Source organism: Oncorhynchus gorbuscha, unplaced genomic scaffold (assembly GCF_021184085.1).
Source record: "Oncorhynchus gorbuscha isolate QuinsamMale2020 ecotype Even-year unplaced genomic scaffold, OgorEven_v1.0 Un_scaffold_1581, whole genome shotgun sequence".
In the NCBI taxonomy this organism is placed as follows: Eukaryota; Metazoa; Chordata; class Actinopteri; order Salmoniformes; family Salmonidae; genus Oncorhynchus; species Oncorhynchus gorbuscha.
The window spans coordinates 102,973-120,000 of NW_025746316.1; the positions used below are offsets into that span (position 1 = coordinate 102,973).

The 17,028-nt window shown below is 47.1% G+C and overlaps 1 protein-coding gene across 1 annotated transcript in view; it reads left to right on the forward strand.

The window, feature by feature from the left end:
* The window catches only part of LOC124023307 (neogenin-like), a 117,031-nt gene that overhangs the window by 93,366 nt on the left and 6,637 nt on the right, over positions 1 to 17,028 (forward strand). Inside the window, 5 exon segments of the mRNA XM_046337819.1 lie at positions 3,968 to 4,106; positions 4,276 to 4,325; positions 10,142 to 10,286; positions 12,345 to 12,455; positions 15,383 to 15,577. Coding sequence (XP_046193775.1) covers positions 3,968 to 4,106; positions 4,276 to 4,325; positions 10,142 to 10,286; positions 12,345 to 12,455; positions 15,383 to 15,577 — 640 coding nt within the window.

The window sequence follows — 17,028 nt, forward strand, 5'->3', positions numbered from 1 at the left end:
AAAGATGATACAGTAGCACTGTCAAAGCTGTACAAAAAAGTCTGCAAACATCTGCCACGAACGATGTGTTTACCATACCGCATTAGTAATAAAGCATCATTTGTTCGACCAACTTCTGGGGTAGCTAGCTTTAGCTTGGTACCTAGCTAGCACCAATACAACCAGCCGAAAAACTGCAGTCATTTTCATTATTCTTAGCAATGATTCCTTGTGAGTAAGTATTCGCTAGGTTGCCACTTGTTGTTCGCCTATTGAAATTGAACTTCAGTTCATGAAAATAAATAGCTAGCCAGCTACTTAACCCTGTTTCCCAAAGCTAAAGTTATAAGCAGCCAGCTAGCTTCATCTGGCTAGTGAGGCTCGACCTGACCAGGTTATGTGTGTGAAGCTAGCCACAATAAGGATTAGGCACAATAGTGGAATTTGCGGTTTGCCTTCAAAATAAAAGTATGCCATTGACAGTGATGCAAATTAATACAAATTGTAGAATTATGCCATACTTTTATTTTGAAGGCTAATCGCAAAGTCCATTATTGTGGCTAATCCTTATTGTGGCTAGCTTCACATGATGGGTCCGACCACCATTAATGAAATAAGAACTCTCTTATGAATTAGGGTTATTTAGATGTTAGCTAGCTAACTATAGCTACTGAAAAGATTGTCATGTTATTTATTATTTATTATTAAACGACTGAACAAATTAACAACAAAACAGCACAGCAAGTAAGTGAAAAATGGGTTTTGATTATGTTTTACTGGTAATGGGACATGCATAAATGCCAACAAAATAACTTTAAATTTTTTGTGTGTGTGTAACCTTTATTTAACTCGGCAAGTCAGTTAAGAACATATTCTTATTTACAATGACGGCCCGGATGATGCTGGGCCAATTGTACGCTGCCCGATAGGACTCCCAATCACAGCCTGATGTGATACACCCTGGATTCGAACCAGGGACTGTAGTGACGCCTCTTGCACTGAGATGCAGTGCCTTGGACCGCTCCGTCCATGTGTGTTAACTATTTAACTGTACTAGAATGCTTATCGGTATTGTGGTTTTTGGCAAGGAAAATATCAGTATCGGTATCGGCCAAAAATGTCATATCGGTTGCATCACTAGTCGACACTGTATTTCTGATCAATTTGATGTGATTTTGATGGACAAAACAAGGACATTTCTAAGTGACCCCAAACTTTTGAACGGTAGTGTAGGTGTCAGAAGGGAGGAACCAGAAAAGTAGTTGTCATCCGCATGGCAATGATGGGAGAGACCATGTGAAGATATGACGGAGCCGAGTGACTTGGTGTTTCAACCAGCATTTCTTGCATAATTCATTTTACCGACACAAAAAGATCTCACCTTGTCTAGCGTATTTTGTTTTCTGGACATTTTGGAAAGTTTGACGACAAATTAGCACTTTCCACCAGGGCTGTCGTGACTTTTTGTATCCAACATGTACTGTCCTGCATGAAAAGGTGGATAGAGATCTGGTTAGTGTCACTATACAGTATACAAAAGGGCTGAAATGAAAATTGGCTTATTTTTAGATATGGTGGGTGAGTGTGTTTATGCGGGTGCAGGGGTTATATGTGGGTATATATGTGTGTGTGTGTGTGGCAGTAGCGGTGGTGGTGCAGCAGTAGCGGTGATGCAGCAGTGGTGATGGCGGTGATGATTAGTAGTGGTGGTGATGGTAGTAGAAGTGGTGGTAGTAGTGATACTGGAAGTAATGATAGTAGTAGTAGTGATGGTAGTAATAATGACAGTGGTGGTGACAGTAATACTGGTGGTGGTGTTAGTGGTGATCGTAGTAGTGGTGATCGTAGTAGTGGTGATCGTAGTAGTGGTGACCGTAGTAGTGGTGACCGTAATAGTGGTGGGGATAGTAGTAGAGGTGGTGATAGTAGTAGTAGAGGTGGTGATAGTAGTAGTAGAGGTGGTGATAGTAGTAGTAGAGGTGGTGATAGTAGTAGTAGTGGTGGTGATGGTAGTAGTAGTGGTGGTGATGGTAGTATTAGTGGTGGTGGTGGGGGTGGTGGTAGTAGTGGTGGGGATGGTAGTGGTGATGATGGTAGTAGTGGTGGTGATGATGGTAGTAGTAGTGGTGGTGGTGATGATGGTAGTAGTAGTGGTGGTGATGGTAGTAGTAGTAGTGGTGGTCGTGGGGATAGTAGTAGTGGAGATAGTAGTAGTGGGGATGATGGTAGTGGTGGTGATAGTAGTAGTAGTGGTGGTGATAGTAGTAGTAGTGGTGGTGATAGTAGTAGTGGTGGGGATGGTAGTGGTGGGGATGGTAGTGGTGGTGGGGATGGTAGTGGTAGTAGTGGTGGTGATGATGGTAGTAGTGGTGGTGATGATAGTAGTAGTAGTGGTGATGATAGTAGTAGTAGTGGTGGTCGTGGGGATGGTAGTAGTAGTGGGGATAGTAGTAGTGGGGATGATGGTAGTGGTGGTGATGGTAGTAGTGGTGGGGATGGTGGTAGTAGTGGTGGGGATGGTGGTAGTAGTGGTGGGGATGGTGGTAGGGATGGTGGTAGTAGTGGTGGGGATGGTGGTAGGGATGGTAGTAGTAGTGGTGGTGATAGTAGTGGTAGTAGTAGTAGTGGTTGTAGTGATGCTGGTAGTAATGATAGTAGTAGTGGTAGTAGTGATGGTAGTAATAATGATAGTGGTGGTGGTGGTGGTGGTAGTGGTAGTAGTGGTAGTGATAGTAGTCGTGGTGGTGGTGATAGTAGTAGTGGTAGTTGTGATAGTGGTGGTGGTAGTATTATTGATAGTAGTAGTAGTGGTGGTGGTGGTGGTGGTGGTGATAGTAGTAGTACTGGTGGTGATAGTGGTAGTTGTGACAGTAGTGGTAGTAGTAGTGGTGGTGGTGGTGGTGATAGTAGTAGTACTGGTGGGGATAGTGGTAGTAGTGGTGGTGGTGATGATAGTAACAGTGGTGGTGGTAGTAGTATTGGTGGCAATAGTAGTGGTGGTAGTGGTGGTAGTGGTGGTAGTAGCGGTGGTGATAGTGATAGTGGTGGTAGTAGTAGTAGTGGTGATAGTGATAGTGGTGGTAGTAGTAGTAGTGGTGATAGTAATAGTGGTAATGGTGATAGTAGTAGTAGCGGTGGTGATAGTAGTAGTAGTAGTAATAGCGGTGGCAATAGTAGTAGCGGTGATAGTAGTGGTAATGGTGGTGGTAGTAGTAGCAATGGTGGTGGTAGTAGTAGCAATGGTGGCGGTGCTAGTAGTGGTGATAGTAATAGTGGTGGTAGTAATAGTAGTGATGGCGGTGGTGATCATAGTAGTGGCGTTGATAGTAGTAGTGGTAGTTGGTGGTAGTAGCGGTGGCGATAGTAGTGGTGATGGTGGTGGTAGTAGCGGTGGCGGTAGTAGTGGTGATGGTGGTGGTAGTAGCGGTGGCGGTAGTAGTGGTGATGGTGGTGGTAGTAGCAGTGGCGATAGTAGTAGTAGTGATGGTGGTAGTAGTAGTAGTAGTGGTGATAGTAGTTGTGGTGGTGGTAATACTAGTGGTGGTGGTAGTAGTAGTAACGGTGGGAGTGGTGGTGGTGATAGTAGTAGTTGTGGTGGTAGTGGTAATAGTGGTGGTAGTGGTAGTTGTGATAGTAGTAGTAGTTGTAGTAGTAGTAACGGTGGTAGTATTAGTGGGAGCAGCGGTGGTGATAGCAGTAGTGGTGGTGGTGATAGTAGTAGTAGTAGCGGTGGTGATAGTAGTAGTGGTGGTTGTAATGGTGGTAGTGGTGATGGTGGTAGTAGTAGTAGCGGTGGTGGTGATAGTGATAGTGGTGGTAATGGTGGTGGTGATAGTAATAGTAGTAGTGGTGGTAGTGGTAGTGATAGTGGTGGTAATGGTAGTGGTGATGGTGGTAGTAGTAGTACAAAACAAGGAGAAGTACAAAATAAATCTACAGAAGCACATACTTAACTTTGTGTGTACCACCTCTCTTCTCAACCTCTCAGGACATAGACGCTGGAGCTCTGTCCTACACCTTGATGGGTCTGAAGAAGTTCACAGAGTACAGCATTCGAGTGGTGGCCTTCAACAAGCACGGTCCGGGAGTGTCCACAGGAGACATCACCGTCACCACCCTGTCTGATGGTAAGCAGGGGACAGATGAAGGAGCGGAACTCTTCCTCTCTCATAGGAGAAATGGGTAGATCACAACGGGTAGTCTTCTTTCTGAAGAGGAAGATGTTAAAGACCTGGTGTGTTGACGTGATCTCTCTTGAGTTCTAAAGAGTAAAACACCTTGTTTTTACCCCTACAGTCCCCAGTGCCCCTCCTCAAAACCTCACTGTGGAAGTTCACAACTCAAAGGTAAGCACAAGTCAGCCACTTCTCTTTAGCACGCAGACACTCTCCCTACCTCTCAGGTGATGTGATAGCTGTGGGCCGAACCCTGTTTTCCATGCCATTAGCTCTTGTCAGTGGGCTCAGCTCACACTCAGACTGCTAGCGTTGTGCTTGAAACCTGTATCGACCCACCCAGTAAGCGGCTGGAGACTGTGCCTGTCTGAAGGCTTTCGTCTCTCTCTCTCTATCACAACTCCTAGAGGCTCACACATCTAGAGGCTCATCTCACACAGGAAGGCTTTCTATCCAGCTCACTTGTGTCCGTTTGTGAATGAGCCAGGAGTCAGGACATCTTGCGGCTTGGTGTATTTAGTACCACTATAGAGATGGGCGGGGTGTATTTAGTACCAATATAGAGATGGGGGTGTATTTAGTACCACTATAGAGATGGGCGGGGTGTATTTAGTACCACTATAGAGATGGGCGGGTGTATTTAGTACCACTATAGAGATGGGCGTGTATTTAGTACCACTATAGAGATGGGGGTGTATTTAGTAACACTATAGAGATGGGCGGGGTGTATTTAGTACCACTATAGAGATGGGCGGGTGTATTTAGTACCACTATAGAGATGGGCGGGTGTATTTAGTACCACTATAGAGATGGGGGTGTATTTAGTACCACTATAGAGATGGGGGTGTATTGAGTACCACTATAGAGATGGGGGTGTATTTAGTACCATCATTTACATTTAAGTCATTTAGCAGACGGAGATGGGGGGTGTATTTAGTACCACTATAGAGATGGGGGTGTATTGAGTACCACTATAGAGATGGGGGTGTATTTAGTACCACTATAGAGATGGGGGATGTATTTAGTACCACTATAGAGATGGGGGGTGTATTTAGTACCACTATAGAGATGGGGGTGTATTTAGTACCACTATAGAGATGGGTGGGGTGTATTTAGTACCACTATAGAGATGGGTGGGGTGTATTTAGTACCACTATAGAGATGGGTGGGGTGTATTTAGTACCACTATAGAGATGGGTGGGGTGTATTTAGTACCACTATAGAGATGGGTGGGGTGTATTTAGTACCACTATAGAGATGGGTGGGGTGTATTTAGTACCACTATAGAGATGGGTGGGGTGTATTTAGTACCTCTATAGAGATGGGGGTGTATTTAGTACCACTATAGAGATGGGGGGTGTATTTAGTACCACTGTAGAGATGGATGGGGGGGGGGGGGTGTATTTAGTACCACTATAGAGATGGGGGTGTATTTAGTACCACTATAGAGATGGGTGGGGTGTATTTAGTACCACTATAGAGATGGGTGGGGTGTATTTAGTACCACTATAGAGATGGGGGTGTATTTAGTACCACTATAGAGATGGGGGTGTATTTAGTACCACTATAGAGATGGGGGTGTATTTAGTACCACTATAGAGATGGGCGGGGTGTATTTAGTACCACTATAGAGATGGGGGTGTATTTAGTACCACTATAGAGATGGGGGTGTATTTAGTACCACTATAGAGATGGGGGTGTATTTAGTACCACTATAGAGATGGGGGTGTATTTAGTACCACTATAGAGATGGGGGTGTATTTAGTACCACTATAGAGATGGGGGTGTATTTAGTACCACTATAGAGATGGGGGGGTGTATTTAGTACCACTATAGAGATGGGGGGGTGTATTTAGTACCACTATAGAGATGGGGGGTGTATTTAGTACCACTATAGAGATGGGGGTGTATTTAGTACCACTATAGAGATGGGGGTGTATTTAGTACCACTATAGAGATGGGGGTGTATTTAGTACCACTATAGAGATGGGGGTGTATTTAGTACCACTATAGAGATGGGGGTGTATTTAGTACCACTATAGAGATGGGGGGTGTATTTAGTACCACTATAGAGATGGGGGTGTATTTAGTACCACTATAGAGATGGGGGTGTATTTAGTACCACTATAGAGATGGGGGTGTATTTAGTACCACTATAGAGATGGGGTGTATTTAGTACCACTATAGAGATGGGGTGTATTTAGTACCACTATAGAGATGGGGTGTATTTAGTACCACTATAGAGATGGGGGTGTATTTAGTACCACTATAGAGATGGGGGTGTATTTAGTACCACTATAGAGATGGGGGTGTATTTAGTACCACTATAGAGATGGGGGTGTATTTAGTACCACTATAGAGATGGGGGGTGTATTTAGTACCACTATAGAGATGGGGGTGTATTTAGCACCACTATAGAGATGGGGGGTGTATTTAGTACCACTATAGAGATGGGGGTGTATTTAGTACCACTATAGAGATGGGGTGTATTTAGTACCACTATAGAGATGGGTGGGGTGTATTTAGTACCACTATAGAGATGGGGGGTGTATTTAGTACCACTATAGAGATGGGGGTGTATTTAGTACCACTATAGAGATGGGGGTGTATTTAGTACCACTATAGAGATGGGGGTGTATTTAGTACCACTATAGAGATGGGGGTGTATTTAGTACCACTATAGAGATGGGGGTGTATTTAGTACCACTATAGAGATGGGGGTGTATTTAGTACCACTATAGAGATGGGGGTGTATTTAGTACCACTATAGAGATGGGGAGTGTATTTAGTACCACTATAGAGATGGGGGGTGTATTTAGTACCACTATAGAGATGGGGGTGTATTTAGTACCACTATAGAGATGGGGGTGTATTTAGTACCACTATAGAGATGGGGGTGTATTTAGTACCACTATAGAGATGGGGGTGTATTTAGTACCACTATAGAGATGGGGTGTATTTAGTACCACTATAGAGATGGGGGTGTATTTAGTACCACTATAGAGATGGGGGTGTATTTAGTACCACTATAGAGATGGGGGTGTATTTAGTACCACTATAGAGATGGGGGTGTATTTAGTACCACTATAGAGATGGGGGTGTATTTAGTACCACTATAGAGATGGGGGTGTATTTAGTACCACTATAGAGATGGGGGTGTATTTAGTACCACTATAGAGATGGGGGTGTATTTAGTACCACTATAGAGATGGGGGTGTATTTAGTACCACTATAGAGATGGGGGTGTATTTAGTACCACTATAGAGATGGGGGTGTATTTAGTACCACTATAGAGATGGGGGTGTATTTAGTACCACTATAGAGATGGGGGTGTATTTAGTACCACTATAGAGATGGGGGTGTATTTAGTACCACTATAGAGATGGGGGTGTATTTAGTACCACTATAGAGATGGGGGTGTATTTAGTACCACTATAGAGATGGGGGTGTATTTAGTACCACTATAGAGATGGGGGTGTATTTAGTACCACTATAGAGATGGGGGTGTATTTAGTACCACTAGAGATGGGGTGTATTTAGTACCACTATAGAGGGGGGGTGTATTTAGTACCACTATAGAGATGGGGTGTATTTAGTACCACTATAGAGATGGGGGGTGTATTTAGTACCACTATAGAGATGGGGGTGTATTTAGTACCACTATAGAGATGGGGGTGTATTTAGTACCACTATAGAGATGGGGGTGTATTTAGTACCACTATAGAGATGGGGGTGTATTTAGTACCACTATAGAGATGGGGGTGTATTTAGTACCACTATAGAGATGGGGGTGTATTTAGTACCACTATAGAGATGGGGGTGTATTTAGTACCACTATAGAGATGGGTGGGGTGTATTTAGTACCACTATAGAGATGGGTGGGGTGTATTTAGTACCACTATAGAGATGGGGGTGTATTTAGTACCACTATAGAGATGGGTGTGTATTTAGCACCACTATAGTAGCACGTATTTAGAAATGGATTCAGTCTGACTTGCATCTAGAACTGGTTTGTGATCTTATTTGTTCTGTTTACTGGTCAATCAGATCAGGTTTTACTTTGTTCTTCCTTTGTCAGACTTGTCCTGTATGTTACCGTTTGATACCAGTAATGAATGGCCTTATATGGATGAATATCATTATAAAATACATTTCTAATTAGATTAAGACACAAAATGCAATTTCTCATTTTAATTGTTTAATTTGCTCTGTCCTGTGGGCCGTGTCAGTCAGTCAGGCCTGAGGGTTGAAAACTAACATACAAGGGGAAGTGTAGTCTCAACATGTGAACCACAACCCCCCCCTCAATTTAACTTGTATTTTAGAGAAGGGGGGGAAGGGGTGAGGGGAAAGCATGTAGCTGAAATAAGAACGCACTATAAGAAAATGGAAATGAACTAATTGAACACACTTAGCACAGATTTAATTAGTGCTGTTCCCCCAACTCACGGATGTGTGTTAATGTTGGCGTGCATGTGTGTTTTTGTGTGTGTGTGTGTGAGCGACAGTGGGGTTGTGTTAATTAACTCCTCTCTCACGCTGAGTTCCCCCACCCGTCCCTTCACACACACACACCCAGTCTACAGTATCTCTCCTCCCTCCTTCCACACCATCCCACAGTGCACTGCAGGGCCTGCAGCTAAGGACCTGAATCCATCACTCTCTCTCTCGCTGGGAGCCACTCCTCTCACCAGGGCTCCTCTCACCAGGGCTCCTCTCACCAGGGCTCCTCTCACCAGGGCTCCTCTCACCAGGGCTCCTCTCACCAGGGCTCCTCTCACCAGGGCTCCTCTCACCAGGGCTCCTCTCACCAGGGCTCCTCTCCTCCACTCTTTATTTATTATGAATGTCTTTATTTCCTCCTTTCGCCAACAGACAGCCTGTTCTCTTCTCCTTCACCACTACATTACCCTCTAACATCAGTCTGCTTTACGACTGGTGCAAGGCTTTGTGAGGCTGGTATAAGACTGGCATAAGGCTTTGTGAGGCTGGTATAAGAGTGGTGCAAGGCTTTGTGAGGCCGGTATAAGACTGGTGCAAGGCTTTGTGAGGCTGGTATAAGAGTGGTGCAAGGCTTTGTGAGGCTGGTATAAGAGTGGTGCAAGGCTTTGTGAGGCCGGTATAAGAGTGGTGCAAGGCTTTGTGAGGCTGGTATAAGACTGGCATAAGGCTTTGTGAGGCTGGTATAAGAGTGGTGCAAGGCTTTGTGAGGCCGGTATAAGACTGGTGCAAGGCTTTGTGAGGCTGGTATAAGACTGGTGCAAGGCTTTGTGAGGCCGGTATAAGACTGGTGCAAGGCTTTGTGAGTCTGGTATAAGACTGGTGTAAGGCTTTGTGAGGCCGGTATAAGACTGGTGCAAGGCTTTGTGAGGCCGGTGTAGGGCTTTGTGAGGCCGGTATAAGACTGGTGTAAGGCTTTGTGAGGCCGGTATAAGACTGGTGCAAGGCTTTGTGAGGCTGGTATAAGACTGGTGAAAGGCTTTGTGAGGCTGGTATAAGACTGGTATAAGACTGGTGTGAGGCTGGTATAAGACTGGTGTGAGGCTGGTATAAGACTGGTGTAAGGCTTTGTGAGGCTGGTATAAGACTGGTGTAAGGCTTTGTGAGGCCGGTGTAATGTCGCCTTCTGACCTTGGTCAGGTTAGCCCTGTGACGTCAATGTCACAGCGAGTGGTGTTACTGTGTATTGCCATAACCACCCACTCATTGCCCTGGTGTGATTTTATCTGCAAAGTCCTGTGGTTGTCATTCCACCTCTAAAGTCAATGGTGGCAGCTAGAGATTATTCAGTATTGTCCTTGGGTTGGGCTCGAATCCATTGCAATTCAGGAAGTGAAATGAAATTTGTGAATGGAAAAGTTGACATTGAAAACAGTGGGTCAGTTTTCTGTGAATATGACCATTTCCCTGTGGTTCAGCAGTAGAAACTGTAACCCCCGTGTCTTAGACTATGTACTCACTGTGTGTCGTTCCACACCCCTACCCAGAGCATCATGGTCCGATGGCAGCCCCCACCACCAGGCGCCCAGAACGGCGAGATTACTGGGTATAAGATCCGTTACCGGAAAGGAACGCGGAAGAGCGAGGCGGCAGAAACCACGGGAGGCACCCAGCTATTCCAACTCATCGACGGTAAGCTCTCCTATCATACCAAGTCACGTACTCATCACGTACTCATCACGTACTCATCACATGACTCATCACGGAGTTGAATTAGTCATGCACATGCAATATCTTACATGGGAAATCATGTGATTCTTGATTAGCGTGTTCTAAAACAAGTCTAGTTTTCAGATTGGCCGAAGGCTCTGTGGCTACTGCTGGTAGTTTAACTTTTGGAGCCAATTGGAAGTTTCTAAGTTGAATACTGTGGTCCCATAGGACCAGATGTTGTATCACTGGAGCGCTTTTCATTTTAGCTTTTTGTCTGGCGTGTTGTTTGGAGTCATCATTTTCCTTCATCGTCTGTGTTACTTCAACATCTCACATCCAAACTGCTATTATACCGTTACTGTAGTACAATACATATCAGACTGTAGCGACGGCAATGAATATTACATGTTGTCTCAGCAACTTTTCTGGCCCCGTCTCACGCTGTGTGGTGCAGCATCAAAGAGAATACACACTTGAAAGTCAAACCCGATTTATATTTGGGGTGCAACAGGGGTGTTTGTTGGTTCAAAGGCATTTAAGCTAGAGATTTTCTTTCTAGAGCCTTGGAGTCCTGGAGTGTCTGGGTGGTTTTCAGCAGTCTGCCTCAGGGACAGCCCGTAGTAGTGAAGGGAGAGACGACACGATTAGCATTTAGCGTCCAAACAGATAAGTCCAATCCGACTCTTAAGAAAATGTGTGCACCAGTTAGTGCAGCTACATGTTCTTTAAAAACAGCGGGTGGTTCCCACGACTTTGAATTTCCAAAACACGCCTGTGGCGGTGATGTAGCCGACCCAGCAGTGTGGCGGTGATGTAGCCGACCCAGCAGTGTGGCGGTGATGTAGCCGACCCAGCAGTGTGGCGGTGATGTAGGGCCGACCCAGCAGTGTGGCTGAGTGATGTAGCGGGACCCAGCAGTGTGGCGGTGATGTAGCCGACCCAGCAGTGTGGCGGTGATGTAGCCGACCCAGCAGTGTGGCGGTGATGTAGCCGACCCAGCAGTGTGGCGGTGATGGTGGTCCAAGCAGGGATCCAGCTCCACTCCTCCAGGAGTAAACAGTGTCCTCTTTCTTCTCTGAGTTTTCTATCGGGAACGGCTTGCTTGGGCTACATTCAAACGGCTCATGTGTAAATTCCCCCACAGACGCATCGTGATCAATGGCAGAAGGTTCATCTCTATCAAACCCATTGGATTGGAAAGAGGACGACGAGCTCTCTCTTGATCACGACGACGAGCTCTCTCTTGATCACGACGACGAGCTCTCTCTTGATCACGACGACGAGCTCTCTCTTGATCACGACGACGAGCTCTCTCTTGCTCACGACGACGAGCTCTCTCTTGCTCACGACGACGAGCTCTCTCTTGCTCACGACGACGAGCTCTCTCTTGCTCACGACGACGAGCTCTCTCTTGATCACGACGACGAGCTCTCTCTTGATCACGACGACGAGCTCTCTCTTGATCACGACGACGAGCTCTCTCTTGATCACGACGACGAGCTCTCTCTTGATCACGACGACGAGCTCTCTCTTGATCACGACGACGAGCTCTCTCTTGATCACGACGACGAGCTCTCTCTTGATCACGACGACGAGCTCTCTCTTGATCCCACCCCTGACAGAGTTATAGATTTTCCCTTCACACAAGCAAAGAAATATTGGACTTCCTCTTGAAATATTACGTCTTCAAATATTTAGTGTGTCTGCATGCCCAGCTCGATGAGTGGTGGAGTGAGGGATGCACTGCTTGTACATCCTTTAAGAAGCCCACTGAAAGGAAAGTTTGGACAGTATTCTATCTGCAGAAACTGATGGACCTAGCCTGTGGCTGATTCTGCACACAAACCCAATTACATTTCTTGGTCTGCCTGTCAAAAGAGCGCACTACTTATTCACTTCGCCTCAAACATTTCAAAGCACTTGATTGAGGGGGGAGTGAACAAGATGAGGGCGCACTTTGGGTAGAAGAGGGAGGAATGGAACTGGGCTTCCTGTCTGACTCTGACTAATTCTCTATCTGTGTGTTGTTGTGGTCAGGTCTGGAGCGGGGGACAGAGTACACGTTCAGAGTATCAGCCATCACAGTGAACGGCTCCGGGCCCGCCACAGAGTGGAGCACCGCAGAGACCTTCGAGAGCGACCTGGACGGTAAAACTCTCTCCTTACCTCTCTTCCCTTGATACACTGACCAGTCAAATCCCTCTACCTCAGCCCTGATCCTTACCTCTTCCCTTAATACACTGACCAGTCAAATCCCTTTACCTCAGCCCTGATCCTTACCTCTTCCCTTAATACACTGACCAGTCAAATCCCTCTACCTCAGCCCTGATCTTTACCTCTCTTCCCTTAATACACTGACCAGTCAAATCCCTCTACCTCAGCCCTGATCCTTACCTCTTCCCTTAATACACTGACCAGTCAAATCCCTCTACCTCAGCCCTGATCCTTACCTCTCTTCCCTTAATACACTGACCAGTCAAATCCCTCTACCTCAGCCCTGATCCTTACCTCTCTTCCCTTAATACACTGACCAGTCAAATCCCTCTACCTCAGCCCTGATCCTTACCTCTCTTCCCTTAATACACTGACCAGTCAAATCCCTCTACTCTCAACCCCTGATCCTTACCTCTTCCCTTAATACACTGACCAGTCAAATCCCTCTACCTCAGCCCTGATCCTTACCTCTTCCCTTAATACACTGACCAGTCAAATCCCTCTACCTCAGCCCTGATCCTTACCTCTTCCCTTAATACACTGACCAGTCAAATCCCTCTACCTCAGCCCTGATCCTTACCTCTTCCCTTAATACACTGACCAGTCAAATCCCTCTACCTCAGGCCTGATCTTTACCTCTTCCCTTAATACACTGACCAGTCAAATCCCTCTACCTCAGCCCTGATCCTTACCTCTTCCCTTAATACACTGACCAGTCAAATCCCTCTACCTCAGCCCTGATCCTTACCTCTCTTCCCTTAATACACTGACCAGTCAAATCCCTCTACCTCAACCCTGATCCTTACCTCTTCCCTTAATACACTGACCAGTCAAATCCCTTTACCTCAGCCCTGATCCTTACCTCTTCCCTTAATACACTGACCAGTCAAATCCCTCTACCTCAGCCCTGATCTTTACCTCTTCCCTTAATACACTGACCAGTCAAATCCCTCTACCTCAGCCCTGATCCTTACCTCTTCCCTTAATACACTGACCAGTCAAATCCCTCTACCTCAGCCCTGATCCTTACCTCTCTTCCCTTAATACACTGACCAGTCAAATCCCTCTACCTCAGCCCTGATCCTTACCTCTCTTCCCTTAATACACTGACCAGTCAAATCCCTCTACCTCAGCCCTGATCCTTACCTCTCTTCCCTTAATACACTGACCAGTCAAATCCCTCTACCTCAACCCTGATCCTTACCTCTTCCCTTAATACACTGACCAGTCAAATCCCTCTACCTCAGCCCTGATCCTTACCTCTTCCCTTAATACACTGACCAGTCAAATCCCTCTACCTCAACCCTGATCCTTACCTCTTCCCTTAATACACTGACCAGTCAAATCCCTCTACCTCAGCCCTGATCCTTACCTCTTCCCTTAATACACTGACCAGTCAAATCCCTCTACCTCAGGCCTGATCTTTACCTCTTCCCTTAATACACTGACCAGTCAAATCCCTCTACCTCAGCCCTGATCCTTACCTCTTCCCTTAATACACTGACCAGTCAAATCCCTCTACCTCAGCCCTGATCCTTACCTCTCTTCCCTTAATACACTGACCAGTCAAATCCCTCTACCTCAACCCTGATCCTTACCTCTTCCCTTAATACACTGACCAGTCAAATCCCTCTACCTCAGCCCTGATCCTTACCTCTTCCCTTAATACACTGACCAGTCAAATCCCTCTACCTCAGCCCTGATCCTTACCTCTTCCCTTAATACACTGACCAGTCAAATCCCTCTACCTCAGGCCTGATCTTTACCTCTTCCCTTAATACACTGACCAGTCAAATCCCTCTACCTCAGCCCTGATCCTTACCTCTTCCCTTAATACACTGACCAGTCAAATCCCTCTACCTCAGCCCTGATCCTTACCTCTCTTCCCTTAATACACTGACCAGTCAAATCCCTCTACCTCAACCCTGATCCTTACCTCTTCCCTTAATACACTGACCAGTCAAATCCCTCTACCTCAGCCCTGATCCTTACCTCTTCCCTTAATACACTGACCAGTCAAATCCCTCTACCTCAGCCCTGATCCTTACCTCTTCCCTTAATACACTGACCAGTCAAATCCCTCTACCTCAGCCCTGATCCTTACCTCTTCCCTTAATACACTGACCAGTCAAATCCCTCTACCTCAGGCCTGATCTTTACCTCTTCCCTTAATACACTGACCAGTCAAATCCCTCTGCCTCAGCCCTGATCCTTACCTCTTCCCTTAATACACTGACCAGTCAAATCCCTCTACCTCAGCCCTGATCCTTACCTCTTCCCTTAATACACTAACCAGTCAAATCCCTCTACCTCAGCCCTGATCCTTACCTCTTCCCTTAATACACTGACCAGTCAAATCCCTCTACCTCAGCCCTGATCCTTACCTCTTCCCTTAATACACTGACCAGTCAAATCCCTCTACCTCAGCCCTGATCCTTACCTCTTCCCTTAATACACTGACCAGTCAAATCCCTCTACCTCAGCCCTGATCCTTACCTCTTCCCTTAATACACTGACCAGTCAAATCCCTCTACCTCAGCCCTGATCCTTACCTCTTCCCTTAATACACTGACCAGTCAAATCCCTCTACCTCAGCCCTGATCTTGACTACTTTCACTAGTCTGAATTGTTCAGTACAACATGTTTTGTTTTACTTGTTCGTTTATCAGCATCATAAATACCTTCAAACCCTCTTAATGTGGTCTCACTGCTACCTTTATATTTATGGTTTAGTTTTAATGTATTTTATTGTCTTGATTCTAGACTAAAGTATATGGAGTGTTTAATATTTGTTGTGTTTAATTTCTTTACTGTGTTATAATTTGATATAAGTTTGATCTCCTGAGTTTTCCTCCCTCCAGAGTCCAGGGTGCCAGACATCCCCAGCTCGCTACATGTGCGCCCGCTGGTCAACAGCATCGTGGTGAGCTGGACGCCGCCGGAGAACCAGGACATGGTGGTACGAGGCTACACCATCGGCTACGGCATCGGCAGCCCCCACGCCCAGACCATCAAGGTGGACTACAAGCAGCGCTACTACAGCATTGAGAACCTAGGTGAGCACACCCTGTTGTTGCCCTCTGGGTTGTTGCCCTCTGGGTTGTTGCCCTCTGGGTTGTTGCCCTCTGGGTTGTTGCCCTCTGGGTTGTTGCCCTCTGGGTTGTTGCCCTCTGGGTTGTTGCCCTCTGGGTTGTTGCCCTCTGGGTTGTTGCCCTCTGGGTTGTTGCCCTCCGGGTCGTTGCCGTCATAGTTGATAGTGTGTTGTTGTGGAACCATGTTCTTGATGCATGACTGTGAAGTCTTTGACTGCATGCCTGGCTGTGCTTCATAGTGTCCTGTAGCCTACTGTAATTACAACATGGTTAGGGGGGACCACTATGATAATGTTGCATAATTTAGCTTTTCATTAAAACCCCAACGAGAGAATGGGTTTCAATATACACCTTTTGTCAAGATGATGAATATCCTGATCCTATGAGCAGAGGGTCTCAGGAGTCTGGACTTGATTAGCTACATTATTTCATAACGCGCTCTCTCTCCCCCTCCGTCTCTCTCCCCCTCCGTCTCTCTCCCCCTCCGTCTCTCTCCCCCTCCGTCTCTCTCCCCCTCCGTCTCTCTCCCCCTCCGTCTCTCTCCCCCTCCGTCTCTCTCCCCCTCCGTCTCTCTCCCCCTCCGTCTCTCTCCCCTCCGTCTCTCTCCCCTCCGTCTCTCTCCCCCTCCGTCTCTTTCCCTGGCCCTCTCTTTCCCTGGCCCTCTCTCTCTCTCCCCCTCTGTCTCTTTCCCCCTCTCTTTCCCTGGCCCTCTCTTTCCCTGGCCCTCTCTTTCCCTGGCCCTCTCTTTCCCTGGCCCTCTCTTTCCCTGGCCCTCTCTTTCCCTGGCCCTCTCTTTCCCTGGCCCTCTCTTTCCCTGGCCCTCTCTCTCCCTGGCCCTCTCTCTCTCCCTGGCCCTCTCTCTCTCTCCCTGGCCCTCTCTCTCTCTCCCTGGCCCTCTCTCTCTCTCCCTGGCCCTCTCTCTCTCTCCCTGGCCCTCTCTCTCTCCCTGGCCCCTCTCTCTCTCCCTGGCCCTCTCTCTCTCTCTCCCTGGCCCTCTCTCTCTCTCTCTCCCTGGCCCTCTCTCTCTCTCTCTCTCTCCCTGGCCCTCTCTCTCTCTCTCTCTCTCTCTCCCTGGCCCTCTCTCTCTCTCTCTCTCTCCCTGGCCCTCTCTCTCTCTCTCTCTCTCCCTGGCCCTCTCTCTCTCTCTCTCTCTCCCTGGCCCTCTCTCTCTCTCTCTCTCTCCCTGGCCCTCTCTCTCTCTCTCTCTCTCCCTGGCCCTCTCTCTCTCTCTCTCCCTGGCTCTCTCTCTCCCTGGCCTCTCTCTCTCTCTCCCTGGCCCTCTCTCTCTCTCTCCCTGGCCCTCTCTCTCTCTCTCTCCCTGGCCCCTCTCTCTCTCTCTCTCCCTGGCCCCTCTCTCTCTCTCTCTCTCCCTGGCCCCTCTCTCTCTCTCTCTCTCTCTCTCCCTGGCCCTCTCT